This window comes from Pongo abelii, chromosome 1 (genome assembly GCF_028885655.2).
Source record: "Pongo abelii isolate AG06213 chromosome 1, NHGRI_mPonAbe1-v2.0_pri, whole genome shotgun sequence".
Classification (NCBI taxonomy): Eukaryota; Metazoa; Chordata; class Mammalia; order Primates; family Hominidae; genus Pongo; species Pongo abelii.
This window is the reverse complement of record NC_071985.2, coordinates 139,316,718-139,341,861: the sequence shown is the minus strand read 5'-3', so window position 1 is coordinate 139,341,861 and position 25,144 is coordinate 139,316,718. Positions and strand designations below refer to the sequence as shown.

At 42.3% G+C, this 25,144-nt stretch overlaps 1 protein-coding gene across 5 annotated transcripts in view; it reads right to left on the bottom strand.

The window, feature by feature from the left end:
* Positions 1 to 25,144, bottom strand: part of BCAR3 (BCAR3 adaptor protein, NSP family member) — a 282,319-nt gene that overhangs the window by 79,636 nt on the left and 177,539 nt on the right. For all 5 annotated transcript variants that reach the window (XM_063718417.1, XM_054554113.1, XM_054554110.1 and 2 more), the window contains one exon: positions 840 to 879. In XM_063718417.1, coding sequence (XP_063574487.1) covers positions 840 to 879 — 40 coding nt within the window. The remainder of the gene's footprint in view (positions 1 to 839; positions 880 to 25,144) is intronic.

Here is a 25,144-nt window from a genome sequence, read left to right as displayed (position 1 = left end):
AAATGTGAGAATCAGACTTCTTTCTTTTGTAGGAGGTGACAGAAAACAGTTTCTAAAATAAAAGAAAATAAAGCAAACAGCAACACTGGAAAATGAGGAGGCAGAGGGAAGAAGTGAAAAGCATCTTTTCTTCCTGCTCAGAAGAAATACATTACTTAGAAGGGTTGAATACTTAGAAGCATTGACTGCCAGTCCCGCTGGAAAGTAACTAAGTACCTAATATTACTACTTGGCCCCAGATTAGCCCTGAACAAGAGGGTGGCTGTTGGAATGGAAAAGATGGCTCATAAAATCTCAGGGAGCCTTCGGTCCTCCACTGAAAGTAAATACGGGTCCACGATTCCTCATCTACATTCCAAAATCCAAAAAACTCTGAACACTAACATTAAAAAAACCTCACTTGGCAGCAAACTCATTTGGTGGCAAAATGTGACCTGAACTACATAAAATCACTTGTCATCTATTTATCCCTCTTAGTGTGAATATTCTTACATGTCACTGTGAAAATAATGAGTGTGATTATGGATTGCTGACCCCAAACCTCTCTGGGGGTATTACTATACGTACCATATTACCTTTATGGAAAAAAAAAAAACAACTCTGAATTTTAAAACACATCTGGCTCTAAGGCCAGATAAGGGTACCTGTAATAGGGTGACGTGAGACCCCTACAAAATTTACCAAAGGCCTAAGGGAGTCAAATTTCCTCCCCATTGTTTTGGAGAGTCTAATCGGCTTTTTACACAAACCAGGCTGCAGCATTATTTAGCAACTTTGTGTTCCAAATAGGAAATCTACTACCCAGGGTCACGGCTACATGTTTAATTCTGATTTCCTACCTTCACATATTCCACAGTTGGGTCCAGAAGATGTGGATCCCTGAAAAGAGAAAATATAAATATGAGAATGGTTGGGAACGATGCATTCTTACATTGAGTATAATGTGTCCAACATTATTTCACCCTATTCATTAAGTTACTAAGCTGGGCCCCATCTCCCAGGCAGTATTCACAACAGGGTGCGTGTGGTGGGTGGGAGATACCACCATGACCTCAGTCTAGAAGCTCCCACATGCTTTCCTGTCAAATTCAGGCCCCAGAATGTTAGAGTATTTATATGTGGTAATTCTAGATTTACTTGAGCATAGAAAGTGAAAGTCTGAAGCAAAGAGCTCAGTGGAGGGCAGAGGTGGGAGGCAGGCAGGACTGGGTAGGGGAACGTGTGGCACTTTCGGTTACTGGTGATGTCTGGGTTAATCCCCAAAACATCCCCACCAGTAACTGTGTTGTGCCCACATTGACAGTAAGAAGAGAGAGGCTTAGGTGGGTGGTAGGGCTGCCCCAGGTTGCCCAGTGCCTGGGTGATGGAGGGAACAGAGCCTTCTCTTCTCATCACTGGCTGTTACCCACCCACTCCTGGTGAAAACCTCAGCAATTCATCCTACTGATCTATGTGCCCAGTGTTTTTATTCCCCCATATGGGCCAGGTGCGGTGGCTCATGCCTGTAATCCCAGCACTTTGGGAGGCCAAGGCGGGAGGATCAAGGCAGGTGGGGAGTTCGAGACCAGCCTGACCAGCATGGAGAAACCCGTCTCTACTAAAAATACAAAATTAGCTGGGCGTGGTGGCGCATGCCTGTAATCCCAGCTACTAGAGAGGCTGAGGCAAGAGAATCGCTTGAATCCAGGAGGCAGAGGTTGCGGTGAGCCGAGCTCACACCATTGCACTCCAGCCTAGGCAACAAGAGCAAAACTCCATCTCAAAAAAGAAAAAAAAAAAAAAAAGAGGCCAGGCGTGGTGGCTCATGCTTGTAATCCCAGCATTTTGGGGGACCGAGGCAGGTGGATCACTTGAGGTCAGGAGTTGGAGACAAGCATGACCAACATGGTGAAACCCCGTCTCTACTAAAAATACCAAAAAAAAAAAAAAAAAATTAGCCAGGCGTGGTGGTGGGCGCTTGTAGTCCCAGCTACCTGGGAGGCTGAGGCAGGAGAATTGCTTGAACCCAGGAGGCGGAGGTTGCAGTGAGCCAAGATCATGCCACCGCACTCTAGCCTGGGCGACAGAGCAAGACTCTGTCTCAAAAAAAAAAAAAAAAAGAAATTTTTTTAAAAAGTCAAATATACAGAGAGAGAATAAATCAGTGGTTATGGGGATGGGGGCAGAAGGCAGAGGAAATGGCGAGATGTAGGTCAAAGGATAGAAAGCAGCAGATACGTAGGATGAACAAGCCTAGAGCGCTAACGGACAACATGAGGACTATAGGTAATACAATTGTACAGTATATGGAATTCATACTGACTAGATTTCAATTGTTCTTGCCACAAAAACAAAAAAGTGGATAACTATGTGAGATGATGAATATGTTAATTTGCTTCAACTATAGTAACCTTTTAAATATTGCATGTATTCCATAGCATCATGTTGTATATCTTGGATACATACTGAGGACTAAGCTCAGATTTTTTTATCTTGCCCAAATTCCTATCTAAGGGGTCTGGAGAGTCATGTCCTACAAACCATAAATTCTCATCAGATGGGTTTTATTTAACCCTATATATCATGACTTACTTTCCAATCTGACTCTGGCATAACATGTGACAAAGAAGAAAGTCAAAATATTTTACCCCAAAACATGTTTCTTTGTCATATCTTGAAATGGCCCTGCAAAGCTGTCCTTTGTGGGGGAAAATCTGCATCTGTAAAGAATCTCTAGTAACATAGCTAGATCTTTTTCTTCCAGGCCCTCCCAATCCTAAAGAAATTAACTAAAAGTCTAGCACCTTTTAAAGACTGGAATAGGAAACATTTGTCATCTGTTGTCTCTAAGGACAGCCACTATAAGACTTCAAAGGAACCTTGGTCTCCACAATCTTTTATCTTAACGTGAACATTTCCTTTCTATCAATCCCCAGTCTTTAGACAAACTCAACCAATTGTCAACCAGAAAATGTTTAAATTCACCTACAGCCTGGAAGTCCCTGCTTTGAGTTGTCCTGCCTTTCTGGACCAAATCAATGTATTTCTTAAAAGTATTTGATTGATGGATGGCTCATGCCTCCCTAAAATGTATAAAATCAAGCTGTGCCTCAACCACCAGGGGCACATTCTTTCAAGACCTCCTGAGGCCTGTGTCACAGGCCATGGTCACTCATATTTGGCTCAGAATAAATCTCTTCAAATATTTTACAGAGTGTGACTCTTTTCATTGACAATAATTTGATGCCCAAACACGTGGGGCCTCAGAGAAGACTCAGGACCCTGAAGGAGTTGCCCAAAACTGGAGCTAAGGTACCCGCTGGGGCCCGTTGAAGCCTCACCCAGCTTGAGCTTCTCCTCTGGTGGAACTGGTAAGTCCTCCTGAGCTCTGGACCTCCCGTTTTGGTTGATGGTCCTTAATTTATTCTTGAGCTGATTTTTCTCCTAGGAAGTTGTTGTTTAAGAATCCTAATTCTAGTTTGAAGGTGCATTCTAAAGGGCCTCCTCTATTGCTTTTTCTCTCAGAATTAATCTCAATTTGGCTTGACTGTGCGCATTTGTGTGAGAAAGTGAACTGTTGTTTTCATAGGTAAATGAGAGACTGAGTTTTTCCAGCTCTGAAGAGAAAGGGCATTTGCTCCTCCCAGCCAAAAGGCACCTATGGGTGACTGGGGGCCTCGTGGGAATGTCTGGGGGGTTGGCCCCCCACAATGTGCAGCAACCCTGCAGGGAAATCCTCAGTGCAAATTAATTTTTAAAATGGCTCGTCCAGGACACATATCCATCCACCACACAAAAATCCTAGGCCAGAGCTCAGTTCCTCCTTTCAAGAGGAAAAAAAAAAAAAAAAAAGTGAGAAAGAAATACTCTAAAAATAAGGAGAAAATAAGGAGAATGATCCCCTTTTGACTACTCTGTACGTTTTATGGCACCTCTACTTGCCAGAGTTTATGTAAAATAGAAGTAATATGGTCTTTGTGCACATTTACATTAAGGAAAAAGAACCTTAAGGTCGACCTGCAAACTATAGAGTTCCTAAATTCTCTTTTTCTGTCTTCCTTTCTGCCTACTTTAAATCTGCTGTTACTTTTCTACTGAGATAAAAACCACTGTTTGGATCTAACAGTTTTTTTTTTTTTTTTTTTTTTTTTTTGCAAGCCAGCGGATTTATACTTATTTCATGGCTAAAGTACTAAAGTCAAGCTACAGGATCTTTGTGTGTGTGTGTGTGTGTATATATGTATCTATGTATATTTAACAGGCCATTATAAATTATATATGCACTTTATGATATGCATATATTATACATTATATGTACATAATATATAAATATATAATTTTATATTTATGTTTAATTGGCAGCTAAATTTATTTTAATTTCCCTCTAGCATACCAAACTTTTTCTCCCTGTGGCTTATAATGTAAATTTTGCTATCGGATCTTCACCTAAGTTCTTTCCTTTAATATGAAAATTTAGGAGTATTTAGCTGAGAACTGCCTAGAGTGATGCAACATGTTATCAAAAATTTTTAACTAGAAAAAAGGAAAAAGGAAGCCTTTATGAATCTATAAAATGTATTTCTATCAGCATGCCTAAATACCTCTATATATTTATACATTGTGTAAACAATGTTTCACTACTAAAAATATATAAAGAGCTCTAATTAATTGGCTTAAAAAATATATAAAAGCACTTAATCAGATACTTAAAAGACTAGTCAAATGCTTTTAGACATAACCCTATAAGATTTGAATTAGACAAAGATATTTTACCTTTAATGAGAACATTAAAAATAAAATGTTTTCCTGTAATTCTTAAATTGGAAATTACCCAGATAACCGTGACTTAAGTAAAATCTTTAATAAATAAGGTGGCTCTAAAATTATTGGTAGGCTGGGCATGGTGGCTCACGCCTGTAATCCCAGCACTTTGGGAGGCCGGGACATGTGGATCACCTGAGGTCGGGAGTTCAAGACCAGCCTGACCAACATGGAGAAACCCTGTCTCTACTAAAAATACAAAATTAGCCTGGCATGGTGGTGCATGCCTGTAATCCCAGCTACTTGGGAGGGTGAGGCAGGAGAATCACTTGAATCTGGGAGGCAGAGGTTGCGGCAAGCTGAGATGGTGCCACTGCACTCCAGCCTGGGCAACAAGAGCAAAACTCCGTCTCAAAAAAAAAAAAAAAAAAAAACTATTGGTAAAATACTAGCAATGTTTACCCCTGCAGAATACTATAACATTTGCCATGAGGGTTATCAACGATAAAACCCAGCCCAAGACAGAATAATCTTTGCTTGCGTATACCTATGAAATATTGTTGGCTTAATGAAAATAACTAAATGCTGAGTTATCGGTATAAATACCCTTAAAATTAAGCATAAGTTTTATTACTTAAGTAAATACCTGAAATTCACAGTTATAAAAATAGTTAAAAGGAAAATAACTTTAAATATTAGCTATCACAGTTTTTGTTAATAGTCTAGGTAAACTATTACATTAATCAGATAAATGTAATGGAATAAATGCTTACAAACAAACTTGTCATAATTTAGGATCTAAGGTTATTATTCGATATTAAGTATCTGGGTAATTTCTGATTTAAGAATTACAGGAAAACATTTTCTTTTTAATGTTCTTATTAAAGGTAAAATATCTTTGTCTAACTCAACCCTCATAGGGTTATGTCTAAAACAAGGTAAAGGAATCAGGAAATAAGAGATGAAAAGAAAGTTAAAGATTTAAAGAGGTATTTTTGGTAAAGAAGGTAAAAAGAAAAGTAATTTTATAAGAAAGATTCTTGTGTGGTGAACTTTTGCTCTAAACATGAATGCCCCTCCCACAGAATCATAGGACTGTTTAAGAAACCTAATCAAATTTGCTGTCTTAGAGATGCAACTCCTTGCTGGGAACCCAAACCCTTTTCACCAGAAAAGGTAAGATGGTCTGGGGGTAAAAAAGGGTTCCTGAGACCAGAACAAAAAAACATACAGGTTAACAGAACTATAAAATTTAAGATGTTTAAAGAAGCTTTATTTAAATTAAAGCCAAATAAAATTTACAAATCAGCTCCTCAGTTACACCAGTGGCTAGCAGCTAGCATGACCCAATTATAGAATATTTCCAACATTGCAAAAAGTTCTACGGGACAGTGATATTCTAGAGAAAACACTTCTTCTAAATAGAAGGACACTCTGCTTCCAAAGAGACCCTCACTTTGCTGCTCTTTGTTATGACTTAGTAACTAAAGTACCAAAGGAGATTTGAAGTGCTCTCACGTATAAGGTAGCCCCAAACAATGGCATCAGAGACCAGCTGTATGATAAAGTTCCTACGTATTGTTTTCTTGAAATACATTTTTTTTTTGAGTCTCACTCTTGTCGCCCTGGCTGGAGTGCAATGGCGTGATCTTGGCTCACTGCAACCTCTGCCTCCCAGGTTCAAGCGATTCTCCCGACTTAGCCTCCTGAGTAGCTGGGATCACAGGCATGCACCATCACACCTGGCTAATTTTTGTATTTTTAGTAGAGACGGGGATTTCACCATGTTGGCCAGGCTGGTCTTGAACTCCTGACTTCAACTGATCCGCCCACGTCGGCCTCCCAAAGTGCTGAGATTACAGGTGTGAGCCACCGCGCCTGGGTCCATCTTTTCTTTTTCACTTAAAATTGTGAAATATTTGGGTGCCAGTGGACTATCTCTACACGAGAAAAGTAACATGGGTCATTCAAACATGACATAGCATTGGATGAATGACTCAAATTAGGGAAAATTGTATTAAAGCCATCCAAAGCCATTCCCTTGAAATGTCTGCAATAAAAGCAGGGCTTATGAGGTGAGGGTTTTAGTTCTGCTTTAGTGAGAGGCATAATGGGATGGAGGAGAGAGGTGCTATGTGTAGAGGTAAATGGTTTGATCTTGATCTCTCTCCAAAAGCTACTCTTGGTAAATGGAAATTACACATTAAAAATGAAAAGGGATGGTCTTTAATGAGGTTTGACTGAAATACAGACCCAAAAGGAGACTCTTTAAAAACTAAGGTCTTAAATGAAAGAGATTAGGATAATTAAGAAAGAATAAAATAGAGAATTTTTCGTTAACTGGCTAATGAGGTTTGAGGTTTGTCTTCCCAGCTTTCTCTCCTACAATCTCTAACATTAACTATCATCAGTCAGTGCTTGCTTATATTTCCTCCTACTTGTGATTAAACCTTCCTAATTCATAACAGTACTTCAGTGTCCTGACAGCAAAACTGAGGACCAGCTATTTGGAAACCCCAAGTTACCTGACTAGCCTCATATTCCTCTTCTCTCTGAGGCCCGCCATCACTCCAGCCAAGACTGCCTCTCCCAGCCAGTGGGTCTTGGTCCAACCTCCTCCAGGAAGCCCTCCCTGAGGCACCTTCCCTCAGCCTGGCTCCTGGCTGCAGCCTCCCTGGTCTGCACCACTCCTGCAGGCTGCCCTGTGTCATTAGCTGTCATTCCCCCTGCTTGGACCTAACTTCCACAGTGAGACTGACTGCTCTCACTGACTGTTCCCTGCTTTAGAGGGCAGGGAACTCTTCTTGAACACCAGCTCCAGCTTCAAGGAACCAGAAAGGAAAAATTAAGAAGCATAAGAAAGCTCTAGTAACTAGGATAAGAAGACTGAGAACAAGGAGAGCCAACCGCTGGAAGCAAAGGGCCCTGGGCTAAGGGAAGACACAGATTGCTCAGCAACTCCTGGTTTCCTTCTTTTCTGCCAAGAGAAGTGTGTTATGGTGGAGGGCCAAGCAGGAGCACAGGGGAGTTCACTCAGGGGTGGGTTGGGGGACATCTTGGGTGCCTGGGTCTGCGCAGACAAGCAAGGCTATGGGGACAGCACAGGACATTTTGTCTTGAGGTGGTCCCATCTTTGTGTGGGGACACTGCTAACTGCAGCCAGTGCTGCCCCAGGAACCACTCACACACAGCACCTGGCTTGGCCAACTCTGGTTATCTACCTCTTTCCCAAGAGTTTGAGGTCTAGCCAAAGAGACCTAGCTTAGGAAGTGTGGTGAGTTTTCACATGCCTCTCTAGAGAAAGGGAAAAAAGATTGTTTCAGCTTTCAAAAGGTGAAAGGAAATAAATAAATAAAAATAAAAATCATGTAGCTGGAAAAAAAAGACAAAAGGAAAAGGGTTTTACAAATAAATCTGGTAAAAACAGCAGGTCCTAGGCAAAATTTAACCAGAATGACTTGTTGAGTACCTAAAAAAAAAAAGTTACAGTCACAAATCTGACTATATTGCCTTTTGTGATATGATGAATAGATCAGCAGATCTAATGAATGCTATAATTAAATCATATCTGGATTTCAACAAGGAAGTTGAGGAAGTCATGACATTGCTATGACCAAACCATTTATAAGACCCCAAGTTATCTAGTATTCCATAGGTAGATTTGTTTGAACTCAACAGCCAGCACCCTACCCACTCTACCCGCAACCAAAAAAAAAGCCCAACAAACCACTGATTATCTAGAAAGGTCCTTGTAAGTGGACAGAATTGTTCCATCCAAGCCCCCATTCCATTCATACTATTATGATCCCTTAAACGAGAACTTTGATGGCACAGTGATCAAATTCATTAATCAAGAAAAAAAAAAAAAAAGGCAGCAGCAGCCTAGGAGGGTGCGATGGCTCACGCCTGTAATCCCAACACTTTGGGAGGCCAAGGCAGGAAGATCACTTGAGGTCATGAGTTCGAGACCAGCCTGGCCAACACGGTGAAACCTTGTCTCTACTAAAAATACAAAAATTAGCTAGGCATGGTGGCAAGCGCCTGTAAGCCCAGCTATTTGGAAGCCTGAGGCAGGAGAATGACTTGAGCCCAGGAGGCGGAGGTTGCAGTGAGCCAAAATTATGCCACTGCACACCAACCTGGGCAACAGAGCGAGACTCTGTCTCAAAAAAGAAAACCAGAAGGGCTAGTTCATGTAACAGTCACTCCAGCTGAGTGATAATGAACACAGGCTATAAAGCCAGACTACCTGGTTTCAAATACTGCCTCTATCACTTACTACTGTGTGAAGCTCAACACAGTTCACCATGTGACCACAACCTCTCTATGCCTCAGTTTTGTCATCTATAAAATGGGAATAATAGTACTTGTATCATAGGATAGTTGTGGAGACAGAGCAAAGGTGAAATTTATCAAAATACTTAAAACAGCACCTGGCTGTTTTAAGTATTTTGTAAGTAATTAGTATTAATCACTAATTAATTACTTAATCACTAATTAATTACTTAATCACTAATTAATTACTAATTACTTAATCACTAATTAATTACTAATTACTTAATTGCTAATACTTAAGTATTAGTAAGTAATATGTGGGCATATATTAAGTGTTATAAGTGTGCCTGTGTATTAAATCACATTAATAAGGTCTTCCCTCCCCCCCAAAAATTAGGTGATTTTTTGGCAAAATTAGGTAAAACCTAACCCGATGAAATAGAACAGGAATAAAATTTGAACTTCTAATTTAAAAATTCCACTTGTGAAAGTAGAAGATGGGAAAGATGTGAAATCTGATTGACCAAGTTTAATTGTGAAATAGCAGGATATAGTTATCAAAGATGCCAGTGGGATGTTAGGCTACATTGACAGAAGATTAAAAACCAGAATGAAAGGAGGTAGGAGCCATTTGTCAGAGCACATCTGGAATATTCACTTATACCCTAAAAGTAAATAAAACAGGAATAAATAGAACACTGGCTCCCCAGGACAGGTCCAGAAAACCAGCAACCAGGTAGAGAGAGAAGGTACTGAAGCCACATAACATGGGAAGAACCAAAAGGAAGACGAACATTTAGCCTGGGTGAGAGTGGGCTTGGGGAGAAGGTAGACACAGGCTGCTTGTCAATAACAGCTTAGGACTTCTGTATGGAAGAAGGAGCAAATATTCCGTTTAGGCACAGCCAGAGGGACCTACGGGGAGGGAGATTTTCACCTCACTTAAGGAAGTACTTTCCAACAACTAAACCATCTGAAAACGGGATGAACGGCCTTCCAAGATGGGTGTGAAGGTCCACGGTCATCTGGTGGATGGGAAGCTGGATGGCCCTCTGTCCAGACTGTTGGAAAAAGCTAGCACGTGAAAGCAGAGACTGTATCTGTCTTAGGAAACAAGAAAACATTTATTGAGCATTTACTTTGTGCTAGTGATTTACATAAATTAGAAGATTTAATTTTTATAATCCTGTGAAGAAAGGGGTACTATCCTCAACTTACAGACCACAAAACAGAGGAGACTCCGCTAGGAAGAGGAGCCTGAGGTCTGAAGCAGATGTGGACTACATTAGACTATGTGTCCTGGTACAGTGCCAGCAAGTGAGAGGCTCTCAGGAGTAATGGTTAAAGAAGTCGATTAGATGTGCAGTTGACCATTCGACACTAAGGCTACAAAAAGGCACAGAGAAGTTGCCAGGTAACTCTCCCACTCTGGCCTTACCCCTACCCTACCCCTCCTTCCCCTCCCCCTTTTATAAAAGGGAAGCCAAGAGAAGCGGCATCACATTTAGGATGCCTCCCAAGCCCATGTCAGCACTGATCTCATCAGGCCTGTGGAAGCATCCGCACCGGGTCCCCCGTGTCAACATGTTAGCCCATGCAGCCACACACAGACAAACCAGCAGTGCTCTCTGGCAGCGAGGCCAAAAAAAGTCAGGCAAACTACCCAGAGAACTTCTGAGGGGGTATCTGGTACTTCCCATGAAATTATTCTGCTTTTCTTCATCTAAAACACCTTGAGAGCAGAGAAAAGGATAAGACTAAAGTTCCCTCTTAGCACTGCCCCCAGGTGAACCCAGCAAGGCCTGCTACGGGAGCCTTGTTCATTCTGTTGTGAAAGCAAACAGGAGTTCAAGTGTTCTCAGATTCTAGTTTCAGGGCTCCAAGGGGTCCTGGATCTGCTTATTCTCCTCACCCTTTTTAGAGAAGCAAGGGAAGGAATATAAGGACAGTATCATAAAACCAAGTTAATGCATTACAAATCCAAAAGCTTCAAAAAATCTGAACCAAATTAAAATTATATTTAAATGCAGAAATGCTGTGTCTCTTTCTTTCCCAGCCAGCCACCCAATTGCTGCTAACCAGAAAGAAGACATTCTCCACACCCAGACACCTTTTCCAGGGAGCTAGAAAACATCACAGTTGGCCCTATAGCCCGAGCCTCTAATTGGAAATAGAATATCCAGTTATTTACACAAGACTATACAGCAAACAGTTTTTGCACCACAGATATCTATTCTCCAAGACAGATCACTAGAAAACAAACAGAGAAACTTGGCAATATAAATGAAAAGGTTTTTTTTTAATAATTTTTTTTGGCTTATGCCAATTATGAGTCCTCATCCTGTGATTCCATTGTGGGTGCATCTCTACTTGCAACAGAAGGTCTGGCAGGCACCTTGGCCCCTCCTGGCAGGCATGCTGCCCCACTGTGAATGGCCAACAGGGAAGCCAGCAGGGTGAAACTGGACTCCCTCATTATTTTGCTTTTAAGCTTATGAAGTTTTAAATAACATCACTGTGTCTACTCTGTTTAAATCATTCTTTCCAGCGTCCCACTTTTTAAAGTTCAAACTTTAGAAATGTTTAGTTGAGTCACAGAAATTATATTCTTACTATTTTAGTTTGTTTCTCATTAGTAACCAGATTGACAATTTCCTCCCTCTTAAAAGGACACTTGATCTGTAAGTGTTCGTTACGTTGAATTAAGAGGTCCTACTCTTAAGCAAAATTTCACTAGTACAGACCTTCTTTTCCAAGTAGTTGAAATACAGACAGGGAAGGAAGGTCACTTGTCAGTCTTAAGTTATAGAATGTTTTAAATGAATGACTGTTTACTTCTTTAATTATAGAATAAATTAATGGCTAAGAGTATTGCCAAACAAATGTTTTTAGATATAACAAAATGGAATTGTTCGCAATACTATCAATATTTCATGCAATGGAGGAATGTGAAAAGCTAGCGCCAACTATTGCAGACTGAGTAGGATAAAGGCTCCCTTTAAGCTCCACACACACTAGCAATCTGTAGAGGTGGCACACCTCCTCTGTGCATGTGGCATGGTGTCTGTATTCCAGTTCACTGTGTTGTATATTTTTTTATATATGCTCTTTCCCTCTACAGGGTGAGCTTTCCAACAGTCGTAACATGTCTACTTCACTCCCAGTCATCTCCCATAGTTCTTGTATTCAGCCCACAAACATCATCAAGCATCTATAATATGCCATGCACTAGGCTAGACAATGGAAACACAGGAACCAAACACAAAGCCCCTGACTCCAGAGAGGTTACAGGACAGGGCGGAAGGCAGCTTAACAGACCCAACACAGCTCAGGTTGGCGAGAAGGTGCCAGTGGGTGGGAAACACTGTGAAGGGGCCTCCAGGTAGCATCTGAGCTAGGTTTGGAGCACTCAGTGGGGACCTGTTTTGGTGAAGAAGCCCCACATGGGGTAGGTGGTGATGAGAAATGCTCCAAGCAACAGAAGAAGCATGTGCAAAGATATAGGGACACAAGGCAACATGGTACATTTGGGGGACTGCAAGCTGTTTAGGAGTCAATGCCACCTGAGCGCAGGCCACCATCATCTCCTGCTGGACACCTGCAATATCTTCTGCGTCTCGCCAGCTCCACAATTTGCTCTCCACCCAGAGTCATGATGGTCCTTACTCAGGCTGCTCCCACCTCATCAGAACAAAACCCTCAAGTCCTCACCATGCCCTATGAGCCTGGTTGGCGTGACCCCAGCCACCAGTCCAACTTCATGGTGGCAGGCAGAATTCCTAAGACAGCCCCCCAAAATTCCTATCCCCTAGCTACTCAGTCAAAAATTAGTCTGGTGTTTAGATTAGTGCTGCTGCACAGGGATTTTGTAGATGGAATTAAGGGCTGAAGTCAGTTGATGTTACGAGACAGTGATCACCCAGGTGGGCCTGACACGAAGTGTGAGGGGATGTGAGGGATCCTGCTGCTGGTACAGTGTTATGAGAGAGCCTGGGAGAAGGCCTATGGCATAGAACTGCAAGTGGTCTCCAGGAGATGGGAGCTGCCCTCACCACTGACAGCCAGGAAACAGAGACTTTAGTCCTACAACCGCAAGGAACTGAATTCTGCCAATAACCTGAATGAGTGTGGGAGCAGATTCTTCCCTAGAGCTGACATCCTAAGTGGGACACCCTGAACTAAGACGTCAGCTGAGCTAAGCCAGACTTCTGACCTACAGAAACCACGAGGTAATGAATGGGTAGGAAGTCACCAAGTTTTTGTTACACAGCAAAAGAAAATGAACATGCTCATTGTCTATTCCACTCTTCCATCTCAGTCACATACTGACTTTTTCTTCCTGTTGCTCAGACATGCCAAGCCTGCCTCTGCTTCAGTGCCTTGGTACTGACTACTCTTTTGCCCAGAATATTCATCCCCAGATACTCAGGGGCTCACTTCCTCCCACCTTTCAGGTCTCTGTTCACACACCACCTTCTCCGAGAGACCTTCCTTACCTAGCCTATTTAGATTTGCCCCACCACTCCCCTCTATCTGCTAATCTGGCTTTATTTTTTCCATCATACCTGATATTATAGTAAATGTCTGTTTGCTCAGGGTCTGTCTTTCCCCTGGAATACAACCCTCCAAGGGTGGGGCTTTGTCCAGTTTACTCACCTTGGTACCCCCAGTGCTTTGCACATGGCAGTTGCCCAGCAAGCATTTGCTGGATTCTTGAGTAAGAGAACAATAAACCTAAGCGCAGTGTTCGGGGCAGCAGCAGGAACAGTAAGGGGCTGGGAGCTGAGGCTGGAGAGGAGGCAGGGCCAGGTCACAAGCGGCTTGGATGCCACACAAACATGCTTAGACTTTATCATGATAGCAATGGGATTTATTGAAGGATCTTAAGCTGGAAAATAACCAGAGATTTGTGTTTCTGAAAAGTCCCCCTACAACAGCGTGGAAATCAGATTAGCTGGAGGGCAAGATAGACTCAGAAAGCCCAAAGAAGAGGATGTTGGCATCATCTGGATGAGAGATGATGATGAGACTTGAACTAGAGTATGGGAGGTGGGGGGATGGTGTACAGATTTAAGAAATTTTTCCAACAATAGATAGATCTTGATAAATGACTGGCTTTGGTGAGTGAAAGGGAAGAGAGAGGTAAGGACACTCACAGAATTCTTTCCAAGGGAACTAAGTAGATCGTGCCTGGCACATGGCAGGCACTCAATCCATTTGTTAACAATGAGTTAGCAAATACCTTTGCCTCCAAGCACTATACTATAAACTTTCAAGACCACTGGGATCTGAATAAATGAGACTTCTCTTCATTACTACTTACATCTGTGGCTGTCAGTGCACATATGACTGCTGCCACGCAACTACTGAATAGCAAATAAGCTCTCTTTCCCTCTCAACTGGTAAATCAGCTCTTTTAGGAGAGTCTTTCCCATCCTTCAAATTATGGACACACAAATCTTTCCCAAAAAGTACAATGAAACATGACAAACATTTAAGGGATCCCTTCAGACCAACAAAAATAGTTAACCCATGAAGGAAAAGCAGAGAACAACAAAACAAGGGAGCTGTGCAGACACTAGTTAAGAATGCCCAATTGTATATAACCTTTGCACTTCATCACCCCGCCCAGCAGGTAACCATTGCTTGTTTGTCTTTTCCACTGCTCCATGAGGGCAGGGGATACTTCAGTCTTACTCACCAATGTATACTGAGCCCTTAGAACAGTACTTGTTACATAGTAGTCAATTAATAAATAAGGATAAGGATGGCCAAATACAAAATAAACCACAAATAATCAACCTTGTATTATATCTATACAATCCAATTAAGGCCTCAGAAAATTTGAAATTTTTACCGTGAGACTTTGGTTTGCTCAATATGGTAAACCAGATATTCTGAAAACTAAATGATAGTTAAATTACAAATATATTTTCAAACATGTTGCCGAAGTCCAAGAAAGGGAAATTCTCCAGAAATACACACGCATATACAAAACAGATACAGAAACAGAACAAATCCATACAAAACATAAACGACAGAAGAAAGGCAAGGGGGAAAGCAGGGAGGATGCACTCTAGACCCTGAAGCCCTGCATAACAGCGGAACCATCAAAATGGGCTACCCCCACCCCAAAGGAGAGAGAAATGGGCTAAAAACAAAACACGCTCTAGCAAAGGGAACCAAAAAAGAAACCTGTTGTCTCTACACAAATGCTGAAGGGAAAAAAATAATGGCAATAATTTTTCTCCTAAGAATCCATAACCACGGGTCAAGTCTTTATGTTGGTTGGGAATTCAAATTCATATTACCTGCTTTCAGATAAATCCAAAATAGAGAAATCAAAGTGTCTGGGTTGGCAGTGCCCACTAGTAACGATGCAAATCGTTTTTGGATGAAAACTTGCTCAACAGAATGCTACTCAGGTTATCCACAAATTTGGTTAAATGCAAATTCCCTTTCAGAAACAACCATACACACTGGGAAAGAAGCCCCAAAGAGTGAAAGTCAGCAGAAATAACAATAGACTGAGACCCACAAAGACTTTAGATATTAGAGGCCGGGTGCAGTGGCTCACATCTGTAATCCTACCACTTTGAGAGGCTGAGGCAGGAGGCTCAACACAGCGAGACCCTGTCTCTGCAAAAGATTAAAAAAGTAGCTGGGTGTGGTGGTACATGCCTGTAGTCCTAGCTATTCAGGAGGCTGCAGCAGGAAGATCATTTAAGCCCAGGCGGTCGAGACTGCAGTGAGCTATGATTGTGCACTGTACTTTAGCCTGGGTGACAGAGTGAGACACTGTCTCAACAACAACAACAAAAAGACTTCAGATACTGGAATATCACATACAGGCTATAAAATAACAATGTATGGTACATTTTTTTAAAAAAGATAAAATCATAAGTGGTCTCAGAATAAACAGGAAAACATAAAAACAACCTACTATAATTTCTAGAAATAAAAAAATAAAAATCTATAATCAATAAAAATATAAAACCCAATGGCTAGGTTAAATAATAAATTAGATATGACTGAAGAAAATACTTATGAATTAAAGACATAAACTAATCGCACAGAACATAGCACAGACAGAAAAGGCAATGGAAAGTATGCAAGAGACACTGAAGGAGAAGGAAAAGCCCCAAGTACATTTAACCAGAGCTCTAGAAGGAGAAAATTGAGAGAAAGGAAAAAGTAACAGTCAAATTTTAAATAATGATGAGAAATGGTAAATCTTCACCTAGACACATTTCAATAAAACTACAGACCACCAAAGACAATGCAAAGATCTCAAAAGCAGTCAAAGGGTAAAGAAAGTACAGTAACAATTAGACTGATAGCAGATTTTCATCGGCCAAAAGGGAAAGTGAGGCACATAAAATTTTGTGCCTATCAAAACTATTAAGAACAAGGGTGAATTCAGAGACTCCTAGACAAACGAAAACAGAGAATGCCCTGCAGGAAGAAGGAAAAGGATGCCAAAAGGAAAGCCTAAGATCTAAAAATGCACAATGCACTAAGAAACTGGTAAACAGGTAGGTAACTCAAAATCAGCACTGATGATATAAAGCAAGACAGACGTCTAATTTGTGGAATTAAAAAAGACAAACTACCACCTCACACCCATTAGGATGGCGCCAGAGTTTGGATGTTTGTCCCCTTCAAATCTCATGTTGAAATTTGGTCCCCAATGTTGTGGGTGGGGCCTAATGGAAGGTGTCTGGGTCATGGGGGCAGATCTCTCATGAATAGATTAATCCCCTGGGGGAAGAGGGGAATAAAGTTCTCACTCTATTAGTTCCTGGAAAAGATAATACCAAAACAGACTCAGAAGCAGAAAATCTGCCAGGCTGGGTGGCTCACACCTGTAATCTCATCACTTTGGGAGGCCGAGATGGGCAGATCACCTCAGACAGTCTGGCCAATGCGGTGAAACTCCATCTCTACTAAAAATACAAAAAAAATTAGCCGGGCATGGTGGCAGGCGCCTGTAATCCCGGTTACTTGGGAGGGTGAGGTAGGAGAATTGCTTGAACCCAGGAGGCAGAGGTTGCAGTGAGCTGAGATAGCGCCATTGAACTCCAGCCTGGGCAACAAGAGCAAAACTCTGTCTCAAAAAAAAAAAAAAAGAAACAGAAAGTCAAAACAGTCCTATAACCATTTAAAAAAACCTGAAGAAGTACTTCAATATCTTCCCACAAAGAAAATATCAGGCCTATATAGTTTTACTATACAGCAAATTCTTCCAAACTTTGGAATTATTTGTTACTTGAAAATTATATGAACTCTTCCAGAGACTTGAAAAAGAGGGCATTATAACTTTGATACCAAAAACAGACAAAGTCAGTAAAAGAAAAGCATAGGCTAATATCACATGAGTAGGTATGAACAAATCCTAAAAAAGTATTGACAAACCAAATCCAAGAATGTATAAAATATATATCATAATCAAATAAAGTTTATTCCAGGCACATACAGTTTAACATGAGAAAACCTGTTAATACAATTTACCACATTCACAGATTAAAAGAGAAAAATAATTTCGAACATTGAATTGATGAAAAAAGCATTAAAAGAATCTTTTAAGTCTGATGTATGGTCCACAAAAAATGAAAAGAAAAAAAAAATCCTCACCTTTTCATAATCTCTGGGATTAAAAAACCTTAATGAACTGGACATACAAGAGAATTTCTTCAACCTGAAAAGGGTATCTGCCAAAAACCTCAGCAAGCGTCATTCTAGATGGTGAAGTATTAGAAGCATCAATAAAATCAATCAATCGGAAACAAGACAGGATGTCGGTTGTCACTGCTGCTGCTTCTTTTTCTTTTTTTTTTTTTTTTTAGACAGTCTTCCTCTGTCACCAGGCTGGAGTGCAGTGGCATGATCTTGGCTCACTGTAACCTCCACCTCCCGGGTTCAAGCCATTCTCCTGGCTCAGCCTCCCGAGTAGCTGGAATTACAGGCGCCCGCCACCACGCCCAGCTAATATTTGTATTTTTAGTACAGATGGGGGTTTCACCATGTTGGCCAGGATGGTCTCAATCTCCTGACCTTGTGATCCGCCCGCCTCAGCCTCCCAAAGTGCTGGGATTACAGGCTTGAGCCACCACGCCCGGTCCGTTACTGCTTCTTTTCAACATTGTCCTGGAGGTCTTAGCCAGTACAGTTAAATAAAGTAAAAGAAATAAAAGGTATCAGGACTGGAAAAGAAAGAACAAAACTGGCTGTAATGATTCAAAACAGTAATGAGTCACAAATGATGACTGTCTGCATAGAACACACAAAGAGTCTATGCAGAGCTATTAAGAGAGTTGAGCAGAGTTCAAGACCCATCTGGGCAACATGGTGAGACCCTGTCTCTACAAAAAAAAAAAAAATACAAAAATTAGCTGGGCATGGCGGCACACTCCTATAGTCTCAGCTACTCTGGAGGCTGAGGTGGGAGAATTGTTTGAACCCTGGAGGTGGAGGCTGCAGTGGACTGAGATGGCACCACTGCACTCCAGCCTGGGCGACAGAGTGAATCCCTGTCTCAAAAACAAAAAAGAAAGTTGAGCAAGTTTCTTGGATATAAAAGCGCTATGCAAAAACCTTAGATATAGAACTTACTGAGGGCAGGGACTAGAAGGCTTACATGTCTTGGATGGAGTTCTTGCTTTGCTGGTGTTTATTCATCCTGAATGAACACATTCCTAGAACACTTAATTACAATGTAACACAACAAGATTTAAGATGAGTGTAGTCAGTAGGCTGAACCTCTCTGTTTACCAGAAGCAGTGGGGCCCACGAGGAACAAACACCTCAGCCTTGGAGTCCACTAGTCTACCATTTAACCAACCCATGCACCAGGGTATGTCACACAATCAGGAAAGGTGAACTACACAACTGGGAGACAGTGTGCCCTCCACAGGCAACCTGGAGGCTTCTGCTCATTTGCATGTGTATATGGCCTTAGAATCCAGAGGCTTCACTCCTTGTTCTCCAGCATGAAGCTTCAGCAACATCTCAAAATCTTAGCTGGGGAGAAGAGGAAATGAAGGGATAGGGGAAAGAGAGATAGCAACAGGTTTTTTGTTGTTGTTGAGACAGGGCCTTGCTGTTGCCCAGGCTGGAGTGCAGTGGTGCAACATTGGTTCACTGCAGCGTCGACCTCCCGGGCTCAATCAATCCTTCTGACTCAGCCTCCTGAGTAGCTGAGAGTACAGTCGCACGCCACCATGCCTGGCTAATTTTTTATTTTTTATTTTTTTGTAGAGATGGGGTTTTGCTATGTTGTCCAGGCTGTTCTCAAACCCCTGGGCTCAAGCAATCCTCCCTGCTTAGCCTCCCAAAACGCTGAGATTATAGGCATGAGCCACCATGCCTGGCCAGCAACAGGCTTTAAGTCTATGAAGATTTAGCATCTACTGGACAATATTCCTTCTACTATAATAGAAACATATATTATATATATGGTTACATATGTAAGTATAATAATGTTCTATTAGATAAGGTTATTACATGGGACAGTCTAGCATTCTCATTTTACATTTTTTAGATGACAATCACGGTTCTAAGGTCTTGCCCAACTCACCAGCCTAATCTCCTCACCTTGCTCCTTACCCTCCAGCAAATTTAACTACTTGGAATTACCTGTATCAATAGGCCTGGAGTCCCCATCTTCTCTGACCACATGTTCCCACCCCCACCCACACACACAACTCATACAATCAGTGATATCTCAGTGCTCCTTTCCTACGAATTATAAAACTTTGTGATGACAAACAATTACAATTCGATATACCATGTGTATTTCTGTCTATCTCCATTACTGGACTATGAGCTCACTAAGAACAGGGACCACACTGTATTCACCTTTGTACTTCCCGTGCAGTTGCTCCATGTACGTTGGTTTGAATAAATGAACGTGTGTGTGTGTGTGTTCTCTAATATGCGGAAGACCTAGACCTTCCTCCCACTGCACTCTATGAGTTCACTAAGGGAAGAAAACATTGGAAGGAGAGAGGGAACAAGAGAAAAATCTTGTTCTTGGATTGACAGGCCCCCTCATTAAGGAGATAATTTAGCCACAGGCCGGCGAATGAACTGAGATGGCCTCAGACAGAACTCCCTCAGCAACAGAACATCACTGCTGCCAGAGCAGCGCCCGGCTCCCCAGCCCCACTGAGACCAGATGTTTTCAAAGTGATACTGTGAGAGGCTGGCTGATCTTGTTGAAAATGAATCTCTTTGAACATGTTTAAAATACCAGGGAGAAACTTAATCAGGGAGATAACCAAGAGAACAGACAGAGTTTACCATAGGGCCATTTCTATCTGTTTACCAGGAAAAAGAGAAAACAAAGAGGCTTAAAATGGGACTCGCCTGGTGAGTGCAGAAATGACATTTTTGGAAAAATATCAGCCAGTGTGTGCTTAGATTAACAGGTTATTTACTGATGTTGGGAATCATATTAAGGTCCCAATAAAGAGTTACTTTTTCACTGCAGGCAGGGGAATATTGTGCATAAAGCCTTTGCTAAATTTAAAAGCAATGTAGCTAGCTTGCTTATTTGTTTGTTTGTTTGATATGGAGTCTCGCAATGTTGCCCAGCCCAGAGTGCAATGGCACGATCTTGGCTTACTGCAACCTCTGCCACCCAGGTTCAAGCGAATTCTCCTGCCTCAGTCTCCCAAGTAGCTGGGATTACAGGTGCCCACCACCATGCCTGGATAATTTTTTTTTTTTTTTGAGACAGAGTTTCACTCTTGTTGCCCAGGCTGGAGTGCAATGGCACAATCTCGGCTCACTACAACCTCCACCTCCCAGGTTCAAGTGATTCTCCTGCCTCAGCCTCCCAAATAGCTGGGATTACAGGCACTCGCCACCATGCCTGGCTAATTTCTTTTTTTTTGAGATGGAGTTTCGCTCTTGTCACCCAGGCTAGAGTGCAATGGCATGATCTCAGCTCACCACAACTTCCGCCTCCCGGGTTCAAGCAATTCTCCTGCCTCAGCCTCCCAAGTAGCTGGGATTACAGGCATCCACCACCACGGCCTGCTAATTTTGTATTTTTAGTAGAGACAGTGTTTCTCCATGTTGGTCAGGTTGGTCTTGAACTCCCAACCTCAGGTGATCCACCCACTTCAGCCTCCCAAAGTGCTGGGATTACAGGCATAAGCCACCGCACCCGGCCTACAAATTTTTGTATTTTTAGTAGAGACGGGGTGGGTTTCACCATGTTGACCAGGCTGGTCTCGAACTCCTGACCTCAAGTGATCTGCCAGCCTTGGCCTCTCAAAATGCTGGGATTACAGGGGGGAGTCACCATACCCGGCCCAGTGTAGCTTTTTTTTTTTTTTTTTAAGATGAAGTTTCACTCTGTTGCCCCAGGCTGGATTACAATGGTGCAATCTCGGCTCACTGCAACCTCTGCCTTCCGCGCTCCAGAGATTCTCCTGCCTCCGCCTCCCAAGTAGCTGGGATTACAGGCATGCATCACCACACCCGGCTAAATTTTTTTGTATTTATTAGAGATGGGGTTTCACCACGTTGGTCAGGCTGGTCTCGAACTCCTGACCTCAGGTGATCCACCTGCCTCGGCCTCCCAAAGTGTTGGGATTACAGGCGTGAGCCACTGCGCCCAGCCCTAATGGAGCTTTAAACAGAGAACTATAACACTTCTAGATGTGCACTTAAATATTTTCGTTTCATCCCCTTGCAAAATAAATGAGAAGAGATTCAGTCTTCCACATCTTACAACATACCCATTGATCTTATTTGTTAAAGTATGCTTTACTAGCAGTTAGCAGGATTAAGGCTGATACTCATTTTATATTCCGCACCCAGGGTTAACACGTGACGAGAGAAATTCCTTTTCACGAATACAGAAGAATGTTAGGGATACTTCATGATTAAAGCAATAGAATTGCTTCAAAGCAGGAGAGGTCTAAACAGAAGCTCACTGCTCTGCAGTCAGGGGCAGATTCACCTTCCATTTCTAATGTCTAGAGTTAAAAACAATTCACCAGGTATGATCTGGGCAGCCATGTGTGACCAACTCCGATGGTCAGAATATTAACTTTAGTTAATGCTCCTGAAAATCACAGGAGCTTCTTTAATAGCCATAGCATGCTGCTGACTCATTCTGAGGCTGCAGTTCTGCAGATCTTGAAATATTTTTCATGTGTGGCTGTTTAGCCAAACCCCATACTTTCACTTGTAATGAATGGTTTTGGATTCTCGTGCTAGTCTTTCCTTCTCCCTCTCAAGCTGTATTCAACTGGATTTGGTTTGCTGTTTCAAAATACCAAGATCTCTTTTTTTTTAAAAAATCGCATTTCTGTTGTTCTGACATATTAACGATTCCCCTAGATTTGTCATTCATGTATGTGATCTGTATGCCAATATTATTGTCTAGATGATTTTTTTTTAACTGATGAAAACAGGGGACACAGCCTCCAGCGTGCTTCCTGTATTATCATCTAGCCTGAATCTCCCTCACCCAACGGATAGCACCAGTGACTGATTTGCATGCATACCTTCTCAACATTCTTTCAAGCTTCCAACCAAGTAACCCCAGGAAGTAAAGTTAATCTGGTATGACTGGCTCTTAGCAAAGCCCTGATAGCTACTAACCGTGACTGCTTCCTTTATCAAGTATTCAAAACTCATTGTCTTGATAATCCACTTTATAATAGAATATTTCCTGAGACTGATATCAAGCTTATCATTTTGTAGCTTTTCTCTCTCTAAATCCTTTTTTAAAAATTAAACTATGTATCCACCTGCAACCTTCCTGTAGTTCTTTGTTACTCCATTATTCCTCCAACATCACATGATTTGATGATCTCAGTCTCACACTCCCTCAGTCTTCTTGGACTTTGGGGCTTCACCTTATCTGGTGGCATTAGAGTCTCTTGTCATGGCCTCATCTACTCCAGGCCAGCAATTCTTGCTTCACACTCGTCCTACCCTTTCCAATCAGAGAAGTCATTTCTTGATGAAAAAAATGCAAGCTGAACAGAAGCTTAGCAGTTTGGTTTCTCTCACAACCCCCTCTCTTTGGTCTTATTGTTCCAAACATAACTTCTGAAAGCCCTTTTGTTACCCTTCACATTTTTCACAATCCTCTTTTCACCCTGCACTCTGTTTCTTTACAGCCCAGAGCCACCCTCTGATATGGACCTTGGTTGCATGACCCGACCTTTCCTGGGTCTGGCTCAGGGTCCAAGGTCAGGAAAGCACAGAGGAAGTGGCAGCACAGAGAAGGCAGGTCCAAAGGAAAGGGTTATCTAGAAAGCGCCACCTGCAGTCAGCAAGTCAAGGAGAAAAAGTAACATGATACCTGGAAAGATATTAAGGTCAGAGGTCAGGAAAGGCAGGATTGCTTATCGAACCAGTGGAGCAATACAAAGGGCTATACCATGGATGAGAAATTAGGTCAGTTGCAAAGAAGATGGAGAACAGGTGCTGCTGAGGAGAGGTGGTTCAAATGGGCATCCTTTCTCTGAGGGCTCCTTACATGCACAAAGACCTGGCCTTTCTGTCTTTGAATCTCCAGCACCTAGCACAAAGCCTGGCACACCAATGTTCAACATACTTGTGAATGAATACATCAAAGCAGCCCTGGCTCCTCATTACCACACTGGGGCAATCCTTTAAAGGAGCAGGTTCAGACTGGAGTCAGTCTTTCATGCACATCCTTAAACAGAAGAGCTATCTGGACGGCCACACACCTCTTCCTCCTTTGGAAGTGGGGTCACAGCATTGTTTTTAATTGTCCTGAACTATGTTTCTCTTTTTAAACTTGAGGCCATGGGATTGTGTTTATCATGTCCCTCGACCTTGGGAATCCTTTTTCTTACAGTCCAGGGTAGACTACAGACAAGAACACATTTCCCTCCCCGGCTGTCAGAGATTCTAAGGCCTGATTACTTCTAAAATGCCTGGTTCTTTCATTTCAACAGCCAGTTCCTACTTTTCTTTTTTCTTTGAGACAGAGTTTTGCTCGTTGTCCCAGGCTGGAGTGCAATGGCAGGATCTCGGCTCACTGCAAATTCTGCCTCCTGGGTTCAGGCAATTCTCCTGCCTCAGCCTCTCGAATAGCTGGGATTACAGACATGCACCACCATGCCCAGCTAATTTTGTATTTTTAATAGAGACAAGCTTTCTCCATGTTGGTCAGGCTGGTCTCGAACTCCTGACCTCAGGTGATCCGCCCACCTCGGCCTCCCAAAGTGCTGGGATTACAGGCGTGAGCCACCGCGCCTGACCCAGTTCCTACTTTTCTATGAGTCAGTGTCTATCTTATCTGAAAACATAGCAATGTCTGATGAATGTGTTCATGAAAAGAATGGCAATTCAACTCCTTTTTCAGGCAGTTTCCCTAATCATGTTAAAACAGCATCATTTAAATATCCTGCATATTACACTATGGTGAGTCTATATAGGAATCCAAGACTAATACAAAGTGGTACTGGTTGGTGAAAACTTGACCCAGTCATGGGTTAACCTGGGCTCAGCAGAATTCTAGTGACAGCATGAAGTTAAAAACCACTGTTGAAATTTTAACTTGGCAGCAGTCAGTCAAATTGAATAGGGTAAGAACAAGAAAAACCGTATCAAGGCCAGTATGTCTCTTGGCAGGGAGAGAGGATCTGGCATCAGTGAATCATCAGGTTTCAGGCTGTCTAAGCTCAAACACAGCACTTTTGATAAAAGCAGATGCTTTGTTTGGCTGCTATCTATCTGCCCTTCCTCCAATCCCACCAGTCCCATCTACCCCACCCCCACCCATTCCCTACCGGCTTCTGAAAGAGTGTGTTTGTAAAGGCTTTTTCTAACTAATCCAGAGGCAGAATAAAAATGCTATGGTTTTGAGATAATGTCCTCAAGCCTCTAAGAGGAAGGGCTTCTGCCTACCAGATAAAGGAACATACCCCCTTGACCTGTCTTCCAGGGCAGACACCCATCCTCAACGTGTCCACCTACCTAAACCTTGAAAAAGCAGCCATCACCCTTTAGGCAAAGGCAGACACTACAGTGTCCATGTACCTCCTCTGTCTACAGGGTCCCTGGGGAATGTCCAGGACTGCTGGGAAGAAACCACAGGCGCATAATTACCATGCTGCTGACACAGACCCCA